General features: G+C 44.6%; 1 protein-coding gene across 2 annotated transcripts in view; it reads left to right on the forward strand.

Moving 5' to 3' along the window:
• The window catches only part of MAD1L1 (mitotic arrest deficient 1 like 1), a 356,498-nt gene that overhangs the window by 225,777 nt on the left and 115,573 nt on the right, over positions 1–15,148 (forward strand). For both annotated transcript variants that reach the window (XM_081297224.1, XM_081297225.1), the window contains exon 15: positions 12,116–12,206. In XM_081297224.1, the coding sequence (XP_081153350.1) occupies positions 12,116–12,206 (91 nt within the window). The remainder of the gene's footprint in view (positions 1–12,115; positions 12,207–15,148) is intronic.

Here is a 15,148-nt window from a genome sequence, read left to right on the forward strand (position 1 = left end):
CACTGAGAAGGAAACTTTCAGAGACATTCACATTAGAGAAGAAAAGAGGACTCTTATTTATGTGCTAATTGTAAGAACCTGAGGGAAGAGCAGAAGCAGCTTAGAATAGGCAGAAAGAAATAATGAAGAGCAGAAAGAAATGAAATTGATAAAAAATAGAACGGAGAAAAAATCACTGAACAAAATGCCATTTTTTAAAAAATCCATAAAATTGATAAACTGCTAGCAAAACTGACAAGTATTAAGAAGCCACAAGACACACATCATCAGTATCAGGGCTGAAGCAGGGGCTGCCGCTGTGGATCCTGTAGTGTCACAGGGCACGGCAGACGGCTTCATGCTCAGAGACTCATTCACTTGGAAGCAAGAGACCAATTCTTCAAAAACCTCCAACTACCAAATATGAAATATGCCAAATATATATACCAAAATATGAAATATATACCAAAAGATATGTACCAAATATATACCAAAAGATGAATAGATTATCTAAATAGTTCTAGGACATTAAAAACCTGAAGCTATTATTAAAATGCTCCCAAGAAAGGTCTCTGCAGGCCCCAGTGGTTTCCCTGGGGAATTCCACTGAACAGCTAGAGAGCTTTTGGTGGCAGGTCACTCAGCCTCGTCCAGGAGACCAAAGAAGAGATGGCCAGGGTGGGGAGGAGTGCCCATGTCTACCAGAGACAGCCGGGTGAGCCTGTTGGCATCTTGCTGGGGGGCAGGAGCCTGAGAGCCCGTGACCTGCAAAAGTCAGGAGGGCAGTGGCAGCTCTGCTAGCTCTGATGCCCCCACTGAGGTGGACACCATCCAGGGAACTGAGTGAAGAGGGCAGCAACCTCCTTGTATTAATCTGCAAGTGCCTATGAATCATAAATATTCCTAAAATGCTGCCTTAAATGAAGGCCTTCACCCCTTCTCCAGCTCCAACCCCCTTCTTCCTGCTTTTAGACATCACCCCCCCACCCCCAGGGGACACCTCCTAAGGCTTGGTGGCATAAAGCCTCTGAGCTCATCCTCTCCTGGTCAGGGACTCAGCTTTTTGGGGTCACTGCCACTCACTGTCTGCTGTCTGACTTCTAAGGCTTTGTGATGTTGTCTCTGTTATTTTCTTGTCTTCAGCAGTAGGCCTGAGGAAAATGAGAAAGCCTTTACTTTTGATTTTGCAGCATTTTGAGGGACTGCGTGTTAATGAACCCGTTCAAGTCACTGTCATAAAGCTCAAGGCTTTGTTTTTCCATTTCTGTATATATTTGAAAAGTGAAGCAGATGATTGAAGGCTGTTTCTCCTCCTTATGTTACAAATTAGCACCTTCCCTGCTTTCTCAGACCTTTTGTGTTGCCATATAGTTTGCTCCACTGCGTGGTCCATTGACCCCTTCTAGCTTCAGTGACTTCGTGCTCTCAGCTGTTCAGGAACCATGGCATCTTCATGGGCAAACTGCTGGCATGTTGGACTTAGGTGCAGGAGAACTCTGTCCCTAGAGCCTATCTTTATTTGACTACGGGAGTCTGGTTGCATCCAGGATTCTGATCATTCTGTTTCTGAAAATGGTGACAACTACTCACTTTAGTAGTAGCTGTCAGTAGCACAATTGTAATAAGTTGCCTGCTGCCGCTTATTTGGTGCACACTGTGGGCCACATCCCACATGTGTATTCTCGCCTTCTTACACCATCCCAGGACAGTTTCTAAAGATGCTCACTTCATGGAGGCCTGGGATCCATACAGTGGAGTACATCCATTTTCAAGTGTGGTTTAACCAGCAGTACTGAGAGTTGGGTGGTGGCAGTTGTCTGTGAAAGAGCAGGTCTTAAGACACATATCATCTTCTGAACTCTAAAACAATGAGAAAAGCAGCTGGGCATGATGGTGCACACCTGTAATCCCAGTGACTCAGGAGGCCGAGGCAGGAGGATTGCAAGTTTGAGGCCCTATCTTAAAAAGAGCTAGGGATGTACCAAATAAAGAAAGAATGAAAAAAGCCAAATTCAGTCTACCTTTTCCTATCATTACATGCATCCATTTCTGCAGAACATCAGTGATCACTCTCCTCCCAACTCCACCCACACCATGGTCACGCTCTGAGAGGTGTGTACAAGATTATGTGATCACTACACAGTAGGTTTTAGGACATGTCCTAGGATCATCTTAATTTTTTTCAATCGTTATGTAGTAAAGTTACTGTTTTTTAATGGTGAATTTTAATCACCCCATAATCAGAGAACAAAATAATTTCGTCACCTCCCAAGCCCTTGCTCTCCCTTTTGCTCATTCCTTGTGCCTCTTGCTCCGCCCACCACTGCTCTGCTCCCCAGCCCTGCTGTCCTGGGAGACAAATCCTCTGCTGTCACCTCTTGAGGCTTGCGACGTCCATGCAGCATCACAGCATCATGTACTTGAGCGTCCTAGTTGCCAGTGTGCACAAGTCCACCCTTCTTGATCACTGTGACTTTGCAGGAAGTTTTGGGATCAGATGGCACGCATCTTCAGATTTACTGCTCTTTTCTGGATTGTTTTGCTGCTTCTGACATCTCAATAAGTTTTCCTATCCCTGAACACTAGTGTCTTAAATTTATTTGGGTTTTCTTTAATTTCTTTTAGCAGTGTTTGTAGTTTTTAGGGTTTGATCTAATATCACATTGGATAAATTAATTCCTGAGTATTTTGTTCTTTTTGATGCCATTGTAAATGGAATTTTCTTAATTTCCTTTTCAGATTGTTCATGGCTAGTGTATGGAAATACAAGTGATTTTTTTTTTCGCATGTTGATTTTGGATCTTGCAGCTTTGCCAAATTCTTTGATTAACAGTGTTTTCTTCTTTCTTTCTTTCTTTCTTTCTTTTTTTTTTTTTTTTTGCAGATTATGTGTGGTGTTTGTATGGCATCTGTGAATACAACAGTTTACATTCTCTTGTGTGCTGGATGCCTTTTATTTCTGTGTCTTGCCTAATTGCTCCGGCTGTGTTGAATAGAATTAATAGAAATGGGCCGTTTTGCCTTATTCCTGATCTTAGGGGAAAGCTTGCAGTCTTTCGATGTTGGGATTGATGTCAGCTATGAGGTTTTGGAAAAAAATGCCCTTTATCATGTTGAGGAAGCCCCTCTGTTCCTGTTTGTTTTGTGTGTTTCTTGTGAAGGGGAGATGGGTTTAGTAAGTGCTTTTTCTGCCTCCACTTAGAGGAGGCTTTTATTCTGTTAATGTTGGGTGTTACACTGGCTGGTTTCCAGATATTGAGACAGCTGTGCACACCTGGTAGCACCCCTTCCAGTTTGCTGAGTTGGGGTTAAGGATTTCACGCCTGTATTCATCAAGGTTGTTGATCTCAGTTTTCTTTAGCATCTTTGACTTCAGTGTCAGCATAATGCTGTTCTCAGACCAAATCAGGCAGGGTTCCCTCCTCATGAGCTTTCTGGAAGAGTTTGAGAAGTATGAGTGTTAATTCTTTGGATGTTTGGTAGAACTCAACAGTGAGGCAATCTGGTCCTCTTTTGATTACTGATATAATCTCTGTATTTTTTATGGATTTGTTGATATTTTCTATTTCTTCTTGTGTCAGTTTTGGTAGTTTGTATTTCCTGGACTTCATTTGTGTCTCAGTTATCACATTTGTTTATATATGTGTTCATGTATTCTCTTATAATCCTTTTGATTTCAGTGAAACCAGTAGTAATGTCCCCTCCCTCATTTCTGAATTTCATAATTTGAATCTTCTCTCTTTTTTATTAGTCAATCTGGGAAAGATTTGCCAATTTATTGACCTTTTCAAATCATCAACTATTGGGTCTATGTATTTCTCTATTGCATTTCTGTCCTCGGTCTTGCTCATCTCTGCTCTGATCATTATTGTTTTTTTCTTTCTGCTGGATTTGAGCTAATTTGCTCTTCTTTTTTCTAGTTTCTTAAAGCCATACTGTTAGATTATTGACTTGAGAGCTTCCTTTTTTAATTTAGGATTTATAGCTGTAAGTTTCCTTCTTGGTTTTGGTCTCCAGGTATTTTCTAATTTCCCTTGTGAGTTCATCTTCAACCCATTGTTGTTTAAGAGTGTTGTTTAATATCCACATATTTATGAGCTTTTTATTTTCCTTCTGTGATTGATTTCTAATTTCATTGCAGTAATTCCATTACATTAACAACTTTAACTTAAGACTTGTTTCAAGGTTTTATATGTGATCTATTCTGTAGAATATTCCACATGCTCTTAAGAAGAATGGCTATTCTGTTGTTAGGTGTATGTCTTTATGATCTAAGTGATTTATAGTGTTGTTCGGCTCCTTTCCTCCACCTTTTTTTCATTAAGGATTGGAACCAGAGGTCCTTTACCACCTGAGCCACATGCTCAGTCCTGATTGTTTATTTATTTAGTGGAACTGGGGATTGAACCCAGGGCCTCTTGTATGTGAAGCACTTGCTCTACCACTGAACTACATCCTCGGACTTCCTTTTCATTTTTTATTTAGAGACAGGGTCTCACTAAATTGCCCAGGTTGGCCTTAAACTTGTGATCCTCCTGCCTCAGTCTCCCAAGTTGCTGGGATTGCAGTCATGTACCACTGGACCAGGCTAGTTCCTTTTCTTTCTTACTGATCTTTCTGACTGATCTGGTTATCTTTCACTCCTTTTTATTGCTAAACAATATTGCAGGATTTTTTTTCTTTCTTTCTCTCTCTCTCTTTTTTTTTTTTTTTTTTTGTGTGTGTATGTGTGTTTATATGTGTGTGGTAAGAACAATTAAAATTTGTCCTTTCAGCAGTCTTTTCGTGTGTTTGATACATTTGTTGTTCTTGGCTGTGGTCACCATGGTGTAGAGTAGGTCCCTGAGCTTCCCACTCCTGTGTGTCCTTTGATCAGCACCTCCCATTCATTCCCCAGCCCCTGGTAACCACAGTTCTACTTCCAGGGCCTGCTGCCCTGGGTTCAGATTTTTTTTTTTTTTTTTTTTTTTTTTTGGTACCAGATTGAACCAGTTCATCTGTTGAAGGACACGTGGGTTGGTTCCATAGTTTAGCTATTGTGAATTGAGCTGCTATAAACATTGACGTGGCTGTGTCACTGTAGTATGTTGATTTTACATCCTTTAGATATATACCAAGGAGTGGGAGAGCTGGGTCAAATAGTGGTTCCATTTCTGTTTTTTTTTGAGGAATCTCCATACTGCTTTCCAGAGAGGTTGCCCCAATTTAGTTCTTTCCATTTCTCAACGTGAATAGTCCTGTAGTAAATACGGTTGTGCAGATATCTCTATGGCATACTCATGTCCTTTCTTTTGTGCATGGATCCAGTAGTGGGGTTTCTGGATCATATGGTAATTCTATTTTTAATTTTTTGAGGAATTTCCATACCTTTGTTCATAATGGCTATACTCATTTATATTCCCACCAACAGTGAATACGGGTTCCCTTTCCTCCTCATCTTTACCAGCAGTTGTTATCTTTTGTCCTTTTGAAAATAGCCATTCCAGCAGGTGTGAGATGATGCTTCTATGAGGTTTTGATTTGCATTTCTTTGATGATTGCTGACAATTGATAATGAGCATTTTCTTATAAACCTGTTGGCCATTCATATGTCTTATTTTGCAGTCTGCAATAGAAACCTTTTTCATTTCTGATATCATGACTTTGTGTCTTTTTTCTTTTTCAGCCTTGTTGGGACTTTACAATTGGATTGGTCTATTTAAAGTACTAGTTTTCAGATTCTTTAATTTTTTTCCTCTATTGTTTTTCCATTTTCAATTTCATTGATATATGTTTTATAGTATAGTTTTCCTTCAGCTTGCTTTAGGTTTATTTTTTTCCCCTTTAACTTCCTAAGGTAGGTGCTTATTTTCTTCTTCCTTTTCGTTTTTGACAGTACTAGGGGTTGAACCCAAATCTTCGCACATGCTGGACAAGTGCTCTACCATTGAGCTACTTCCCAAGCCCTTTTTATTATTTCTTATTTTGAGATAGGGTCTTCCTAAGTTGCTGATGCTGGCTTCAAATTTGCCATCCTCCTGCCTTGGTCTCCAATCCCCCTGGAAATCAGGGTACCTGGTGCAGGTGGTACTTGTGGTCTCCTGTGCAGGGTGCCAAGGCTTTGGGGCCGTGGGGCAGGGAGCATGTTGTTTGGAATCCTTCTGTACCGCAGCCGTGTCTCCTGCATGGGTGGATACAGATTTCCTGTGTCACGGTCTACTCTGTAGTTTGCTGCTCTTATCCCCCTCTTTTGTCTCCTGAGCTGTTCTTCCTTACGTTGGTACCTCGAGAGACCCAGGCTCCTAATGCCCAGCTGCAGGAGCTACCCCTTCCTTGCAGGCCTGGGTCTTCTTATTGCAGAGGGTGCTTGGAAAGCACAGTGGGGTACCAGGTGTGGGTGCATACAGGCCTTCTCAGCCTGCCCACACTGCTGGTGTCCACACAACATAGACAGTTCTGTCCTTGTGCCGGGTCAGTTTCTCTTTGCTTGGGTCTTGCGTGTACCGCATGCAGCTGGCCGTCGCGGAAGCCCATCTTGGCACTCGTGCTCAGCGTTGCCGTATATTATTTGTTTCCTCTGTGTTGCCTGAGTCTGTTCACACCTCCTGCTTTCTGCTCGGTTATTTGAGCCATTTTTGGCGTTCCATCTGAATTTCACTGCGATGCCCTGGACTCTTTTCTCTGTTTAACTTTTGTGCTTACTCTGGGGCTCCAGGGAATGCACTGTGCCTCCTGGGTCAACTCTTTCCCATTGCAGTAAACCACAGAAGCTGCACCTCCTCATCAATACTTCACCCTCATCCTTCAGCGCTCCACACTTAAGCCTGCATTGAAAAACCTCAGCTCTTGATGGCATCTGTCTTGTTTCTAGTCTTAACTCAGTAGGAGACAGCTTATTATATGTATCAGGTGGCCAGGGCCCACAAGGAGGAGGCCAGCTGGGCAGCACAATGAGCTTTTGAACAAATGTGCATAAGCGTGCAGTCCTGTATCGCTTAGTGACTGAATGTGTTCTGAAAACTGTGTCGTTAGCTCTCTTATCAAGAAGTGAACATCAGGCTGTGTTTATATGAACTGGAAGGCTGTGACATCACAAGGCAATGTGATCTTACAGGACCATCCCAGCGGCGGCATACCTGTGGCTCCACGGCACGTGACTGTACTTGTTCACACATTTGCTTTTTTGCTCCCTCTCTCTCTGCAAGGTAATAGTTTGCCTGAAAAGGTGGGTTGCAACAGAAAGCACACCCTTTTCAAATGAGCAAACAAATTTGTCTTATGTGGGTCTGCCCTCTGACAGCTCGCTGGGATGGAGTGTGGCCAGCCATTCTATTCAGATATGTCTGTAGCTTCCAGTGTGGCTTAATGACATTTAGCCCTCAAGGCCTTCTGCCTATGCAGCTTCAGAATGCACACTGTCCAATTTTAGCATGTCATCCCGAGGGGTCCTTCTCAGCTTCTCCTAAAGTGAGAAGCGCCTCCCTGCAGAAGGTCCTTCTTGGAATGGCCCCAGAGGCTGTTTGTGCCACATGCCCATAGAGTCATCATGGGAAACCCTGCGGTACAGCAGCCAGAGTGTCAACCTGAGGCCATCTGCCAGGCCTTCTTCACCAGCCTAGTGATCAGGCCTGCCACATAACCTCACAAGTCTCAGTTTCCCTTTTTAATCTGGGGAATGACAGCAATGACCAAATAATGTATGTACTTCACATACATGAATCTGTAGGTAACTGTCACCTGTGGCACATAGCACATCTCACCCTGCATGTTGTTTCCAGCAAGTCAGGGCTGCATTGGGCTGCAGCCAGAGTCATCTGTGCTTAGGGCACTAGAGTGAGCAAGGATACTCCGACTCCTCGGAAGGGCATTTGGTGGGGTCCATCAGATGACAGAGGCGCACACCCTCTGACTAATGGCTCTGCTTCTAAAAGCACATCCTGGGTTGGATGCTGTGCTGAGTTTTCACACACATGCACACCATGTGGGCCATTACCACACCTGGGACAGGGAGCCCCCAAACATTTCCTCTTGCTGGGTTGTAATCCCTCCCCTCCTCTTTCTCTTTCATACCCCCTGACACCTACTGATCAGTTTTCAGTCTCTGTAGATTGATTGACATTGTATAAGGTTCTAGCGGAATGAAACCACATGACGTGTTCTTTTCTGTCTGGCCTCTTTCACTCAGCATGTTTACTTTGCATTAGGACCACATGCACAGACAGTGATTGTTTTTACTGCTGAGTAGTCTTCTGTTGCGTAGATATACAATTTGTTTATACATTCCTCTGTTTATGGACATTAGATTTCTCCCAGTTTTTGCCTACTCCTCTAAAACAGCTTTATATTACAAATAAAGTCCTTGTACAGAAATATACTTTCTTTTCTCTAGTGCAAATATCTAATTGTGCAATGGCTATGGTTATGTGTTTGACCTGGGAAACTGCCTGCCTCTCTTCCACAGCGGTGTAACCTGTCTCCTTCACACTGGCACTGCGTGGTCCAGTTGCTCCTCACCAGCATCTGGTGTGGTAGGTCTTACTTTCAGTCCTTCCGACAGGTGTGTAGCAGTGTCTCATTGTGGCTTTAACGTCCATTTCCCTAATGACTAGTGATGTTGAACACCTTTTCATGGTTTATCTATACATTATCTATACATCTTCTTGGTAAAGTGTGTGTTCAAATCTTCTATTTCATTCTTGATTACTTGTTTTCTTATTGAGTTAGAGTTCTTTATATATTTTGGGTAGAAGTTCTTTGTAAGATACTTATTTTGCTTTTCAAAGAGTTTTTGTTTTTGATGAGGCCCAATTTTTTCGGTTGTTTTTGCATTTGTTTTGTTTTTGGTACTGGGGATTGAACTCAGGATTGCTTTACCACTGAGGTGCATCCCCAGCCCTTTTTATTTTTTGAGATAAGGTCTTGCTAAGTTGCGGAGGGTCTCACTAGGTTGCTGAGGCTGGCCTCAAACTTGAGATCCTCCCGCCTCAGCTTCCCCAGTCACTGGGATTACAGGTGTGTGTCACCATGCATCACTCAGTTTTGTCTTGTTTTGATTTTGTATTTTATTTATAAAAATCTACAGAATTTTTCTTCTGTAGTTTAGCAATTTTCAAATTGTTGGTTTTGCATATAGGTTTATTTACATAAAAAAAATTTTAATATTGTACATGATATGGATTTCAGTTTTTATTTTTCCCTTTAGGAAAACACATTTGTTTCAAATGAAAAGACCATCTTTTCTACATTGGATTGCCTTCATCTATTTATCAAAAATAGGTTTTGGTGGCTCTGTGGTACAGCATATGCCTAGCATTACATGAGGCCATGGGTTTAATTCCTAGTGCTGAAAAACAAAACACAAAAAAATAGATTGTGTGTGAGTGTGTGTGTGTGTGTGTGTGTGCATGTATTTGTCTCAGGTCAGTGCCACACTATTTTGATGACTTAACTTTAATGTAACTCATTGAAATTAGATAGTCCTCTGCTTTCATTTTCTTTTTGTTTGATTAATCTAAGTTCATTACATTTCCATAGGAATTTTAGAATCAGCTTGTTGATTTGTACAAAGAAACCTGTGAGATTTTGATTGGCATTGGTGTGATTCTGTAGATGAATGTCAGAAGAAGTATACTACTAACCACGATGGTTTTCCCAATTGTAAGCAGGGTCTTTCTCTCCAATTCATAGGTGATCGTAGACTCTTGGTAGCACTTGCAGGTGTCAGTGCACATCTTCCGTGGCCTGGTCATGTTCTCTCTTAGTTTTCATGGATTTGGATGCTGTATAAGTCATATTTTTCAGATAGCTCTCTGGTACTGGTTTCTGGGGAATTTGAATATAGTCAGAACATACTAGAGCTACTCAATTCCTCCTAAACATATTGAGCCTTTTTTTATGGTTTAGTATGTAATCTAACTTGGAAAATTTTTAAAGAACATTTGATAAGAATGTGTATTCTGCTGTTACAGATGAGTAGGTGTAAATTTTATGAAAGTCAGACTGTTGATAATGTTCTCAAGTGTCTGTTCCCTGATTTGGCTAGTTGTGTAGTGACCCTGACTAAGGACGTGTTGATTTCTCCCATAGTACAATTACTGAAATGAGTAGGTTCCATCTTGCCATCTTTTCTTTTTCTTTCTCACTCTTTGTCCCATCTCTTCTTTGTTCCTGTTTTTCTTCCCTTAAAAAAAAAATTCAGTGATTCAAAAAAATTTTTTTCACTGTTACTTCAGAGTTATTTCAGAGTTTTAGTGTACATCTCTGACATGGTGCTGTCCACTGTCAAGTGATGCTGTATACCTTCACATATTGCATAACCACCACACTGCTGTCATCTTCTCCTTGAACTGTATGCTACTGTTGTACATTTTACTTCTATTGTCTTAAACTCAGTATGTTTTTGTTAATGACTTAATATTTTTTTTAAAGCTATGAAAACCCCCAATATTTGCCCTGTATCCACTGCTCCTCACTCCTGTGCTTGGATCCTTGTTTTCGTCCACTACCTCCTCCTGCCTGCCCAAGGGCTGCCCTTAACATTTCTTGGAGAGCAGTTTTGCTAGCAAAGAATTCCTCTGTCTTTATATGTTTGAAAATCTTATTTTGCTTTTGTCTTTTAAAGATATTTCCACTGAGCATAGAATTCCAGGCTGATTTTTTAAAAAATTATTAGTCTCTTAGCTCTTAAAGGATCACTGCTGTCTTCCAGGTGCATAGTGTTGGGTGAACCTCCTTTGCCTCCCACCCCCAGTGGCTGTTCAGGTGTTGCTTCCTGATCACTGGTTTGAGCCCTTTGACTGTTCCATGCCTTGGGTCTGCCATCCTTGTGTCTCTCGTGCTGGGCTCCTTTCCTGGATCTGGGCTTGCGGTTGCCAGGCTTGGACCTGCATGTAGTTTTCTGCACCGCCTCTCCCCTGTCCTCTGGGATGAGTTGCAGGTCCTTCATGCCTTGTGAAGTTGTCCGCAGCTCTGCTTCTGTTCGGAAAGGCTCTCCTCCCTCTGTGTTGTGCTGCAGATCATCTTTTGCTGTTCATAGACCTTCCTTTTGCCAGCTGGTTTACCACGAGTGCCATCCAGTGTGATTTCACCTTAGACATTGTAGCTTCCACCTCTAGAAATGTGATTGGGTTTTTCTATGTCTTTCATGTCTATCCTTAACTGTGCTGTTTTCCACCAGTTTAAATTGCTGCTTTGGTGTCCTTGTTGGCCAGTCATGATGTATGTCATTTGTGTAGCTTTAGCTGATTGATTATTATCCTGCTTGCAGCCTGTGTTTCTTGCTGCTTCTATGCCTGATGATCTCTGCTTGGATGGTGGGTGTTGTGAGTTTCAGCTTGTTGGTTCTGGTTAATTTTGTTGTATTCCTATAACTTCTTGATCTATTTTTAGAGGTGCAGGTAGGTTTCTTAGAGTTTTGATTCATCTTTGTGATTTGCCAGGTGTCCTGGAGCAGGTCTCAGACTAGAATAACTGCCACACTATGCACCAAGGCCTTCCTAAATTCTAAGGGTCTGTGGGGGACAGCACTGCTGGTGCTGTTGCCTGTCCTGTACATAGTTTTGTCACTATGAGCTTCAAAAGACTTCCTGGTTTTTAAGCCAGGTGGGTGTTTTCTATTTAAAAAAAATAACAGTGAAGACAAACCAGACAGTTCTAGGTGGAGCCCAACCTGCCTTGTTCCTGTCTCCCACCTGGTCCTCATTTTGCCCTCTGGACCGAGGTCACTACAGAACCTGCTTTGTTTGTCATCTTGATTCTTCCCAGTCCTCGGCTCCCTCCACACCCCCACATTAGGAATTTGTCTTTGACTATTCACCCACTTTCTAGAGGCCATGCTCCCATGTCTCAGTGTCCTCTCCACTATGCGCTCCTGCCTTCAGGAGTAGAACTAGGGACATAGGACACACTGGACTCCCACAGGTTTTTGCGTCCTTCTAGCCACATGATGGTCAGCAGCCCCAACTTGGGCAGGTGCTGTCCAGGGCCCTGCCCATGCCTGGGTGATTGTGCATGCTTCTTGCATCCTCCCTGGCAGCCTGGGGTCTCATGTGTGAATTTGGAACTGAAAAATTATAGCTGAGGCTCCTAACTTGCAGCTTGCTGTTGCTCCATGGGCTGTAGTGGCTTCCTTGTCTCACAAGTCTTGCCGTCTTTGCAGGTTGAAGGTGGAGGAGCTGGAGGGGGAGCGGAGTCGCCTGGAGCAAGAGAAGAAGATGCTGGAGCTTCAGCTGGAGAGGTGCACCCTGCAGGTAGGCACAGGGCAGCCACGGGACACATGCTGTACCAAACTGGAAACTTCCACCTGCACACCCTTCTTTACCTGGCTGGAAGTCCCAGGGTCCTACAGAGTGACAGTCTCCTCATCTGGGGTCTTCCTTGTGCCTTCTTTTCCTGTTCCTCTGCACTCACCACAGCACCTGGAGCCTCAGTATCTGGTGTGGGGAGGGCCCATGGGTTCAGAGTCAAGGGAGGCTTCTCTGTGTGTTTTTAGGTTGGTACCTACACCCACACCCATCACTTGTGGTTGTGACATTGGGCTGCTGTCTATTCTGTTTCAGTTGACTGACTTTTTAGTTTTTATCCTCCAGACTTAAATTGTTCCATGGAGGAAACCCGCAGGTTTGAGATTGCCCAGTTTTTAGACAGGCCGTTGATTTTATCTTGGCACCTATTAGAGGCAATCAAATCTCCTTTCTGATACCAATTCCTGGTGATGGGAGAGGTGACAACTTTGATGAAGTGAGGCACTCCAAGCTGCAGCTGGACTGTGTGCCTGGCCCTAGGACCTGTCATCTTCTGTTCTAATTGGGCCACAGTCCTCAACTGGGGCTACTAGCGGGTCGATCCCTGACTGCCTGGCCATGTTGCTGTGTCAGGTTGGATTTTCAGATGTCTTTCTGTGGAGCTAGTTGAACAGAACTTGAGCTTTCACTGCTCGATGACTCCCCAGCCCTCCTGCATGTTAGGCCACTGTGTGTCCCCACCAAAACTGTTCATTCCCCTTTTTCTGCAACTGGGCTTCCAGGCTTTTCCACAAGGGGTCCTCCAGTGGGCTTGGAGAGGTTGTTGAGGAGTAAATGAGACAAGGTACAGGGGAACGCTGTGCCTAGCACCACCACCTCTAAGTGGGAATGCTCTGGATGGGGTCACCTTGAGTGTCCCTGATAGGAGTTACAGGGCAGCACATCTGGTGGTCAGTGCCGGCTACCCTATGCACCTATGTGGGTTGGCATGAAACTGTAGTTAGCCAGGCCTTCTGTGATTATAGAGCTCCATGTGGGCCCTTATTGGGGTGAGCCTCTTGCTGTGAGATGCTGCTCAGAGCTGATGGCTGGGCACCAGCCTGGTAGACCATGGCCCTGTTAGCTCATGTCCACACCTGCTTTCTGAGCCCAGGCCTCCTTACTTCCACAGTACAGTGGAGTGGGGAACCATCATGCAGACAGGGGCTGGGTGTGCGTGTGAGTAATACCCAAAGCATGGCCAAAAGGGTTAGTAGAAGACTGGGCCTGGTGTCCTGAAGAACAGAGTTCATACCATGGCATGATGACCAAGAGCCCAGCCTGGGACTACAGGGATGACTGTCCAGGTGAACAGGGAGGAAATAAGCTCAGAGGCATGGAGGGGGGCTGTAGGATTGGCTATTGCCATGGAAGAAGCTTCTAGACAGCCCTGCAGCCACTGTCAGCTGTGATTATGCTACTGGAAGCAGATTTTTTAGAGGCAAGCTTGGGGAGGAAGCCACATGGGCCCCATGGTGTCTTGAGCTTCTCTGGCACAGACTCTTGGCTGCCTGGGCTTCTTCTGGCTGCTTGGAGCCAGGCTGCTTGCCATACTGCAGCCCTGCTGTCCTCTTGACCTCAGGCCACAGCAACAGACCCCCAACTCCATGTCCCAGTATTAAGCCACCCCCACCTCCAACAGCACTAGAGCTAAGCTGGACTCCAGTGGCACCCAGGGCCACACCTACCCTACACATGGGTGCCATTCAGGAGGATTGGGTGATGGTCCAAATCCCCAGACCACAGTGGTCATCCCTTTGGTGACCACATGCATCTGCCTTGCACCATACCTACTGTACCTTCCCTGGGGTGAAGTAGTGTGGCCCTGTGTTCCTGGTGAGGAGATGTCTGCTCAGAAGTTGAGCTCTTCTGTCAAGGGTGCCTGGGCAGAGGAGTACGGCTGGGGGTGAGCTGGGCCCTGTCTTCCTCCCTCTTTGTGCTCCTAGCCTGCCCCTCTGCCTCTCTCACTCCCCTCTCAGAAGTTCATGAGAACTTCTTGGGAAGGGAAGCCTACATCTGGCTGTGGCCCAGGTGGCCCTATTCTGTTGTGCCAGGTCACCAGCGGCAGCATGAAGACCCCATGCTGGCTGCAGGTGGTGGCCCCAGCTGCACCTGTGCCAGGGTGGTGAAAGGCATCTATCCAGGGCTGAGCTGGTCCTGCTATTGTCACCATAGTAAGAGAAGTTCCTGTCAATCCCCCATGCCAAAGCATTTTCCGTCCACTTGGTAAGAAGGAGCAGTGACAGAAGCCTGACACGGGGACTGGTTTTACAAAAGGGGAGCAGGAACACGGCTGGCTCAGGAGTGGCCCAGGCGGAGTGAGTGGATCAGAAGGTGATTAATACATGGAGAAAGAGAAAGGTCACTGGCTCAGGAGGTGGTCTATGCTCGACATGCCAGACTCTCTGAATCCCAATACCTCTTTTATGAGATAGGGGTGATGATATCCACATGTTGGGGACATCACATGCCAGGGGTCTACCACAACTCTTGGCTCGGATTTGGTGTTCCAAACATGCTCATATGCATCTCCTTCTGTCCTTTCCATCCTTGAGGGCGAAGGTTAGCATCCATCCCACCCAAGAGCATTGCTGACGTGCTTATTCGCAGTACGCCTCCTACTCTCTGCTCCCTCTGGAGGAGGAGAACCTCTCCAGGTCGGGGCGCATAGAAAATTGATTGGAATCAGCTGCAGCGTGGCTTAATTGGGAACATATGCTTGGAGAGGGAGCCCAACTAGTTGGAACTTTTCATAATTAGTTTGCAGCTGGTTGGTGAGGAAGCAAATCTCCAGTTACCTCTTAGAGCTGGGTTTGTGGGTGCACTCTTGTGCTCAGGGAAGATTGGTCATTGCATTGGCCTGTGTGGGAACTGGCTGTGATGATGCCGTCCTCTCTGAGGGTCATTGG

Source organism: Spermophilus citellus, assembly GCF_964194105.1.
Source record: "Spermophilus citellus genome assembly, chromosome: 6".
Classification (NCBI taxonomy): Eukaryota; Metazoa; Chordata; class Mammalia; order Rodentia; family Sciuridae; genus Spermophilus; species Spermophilus citellus.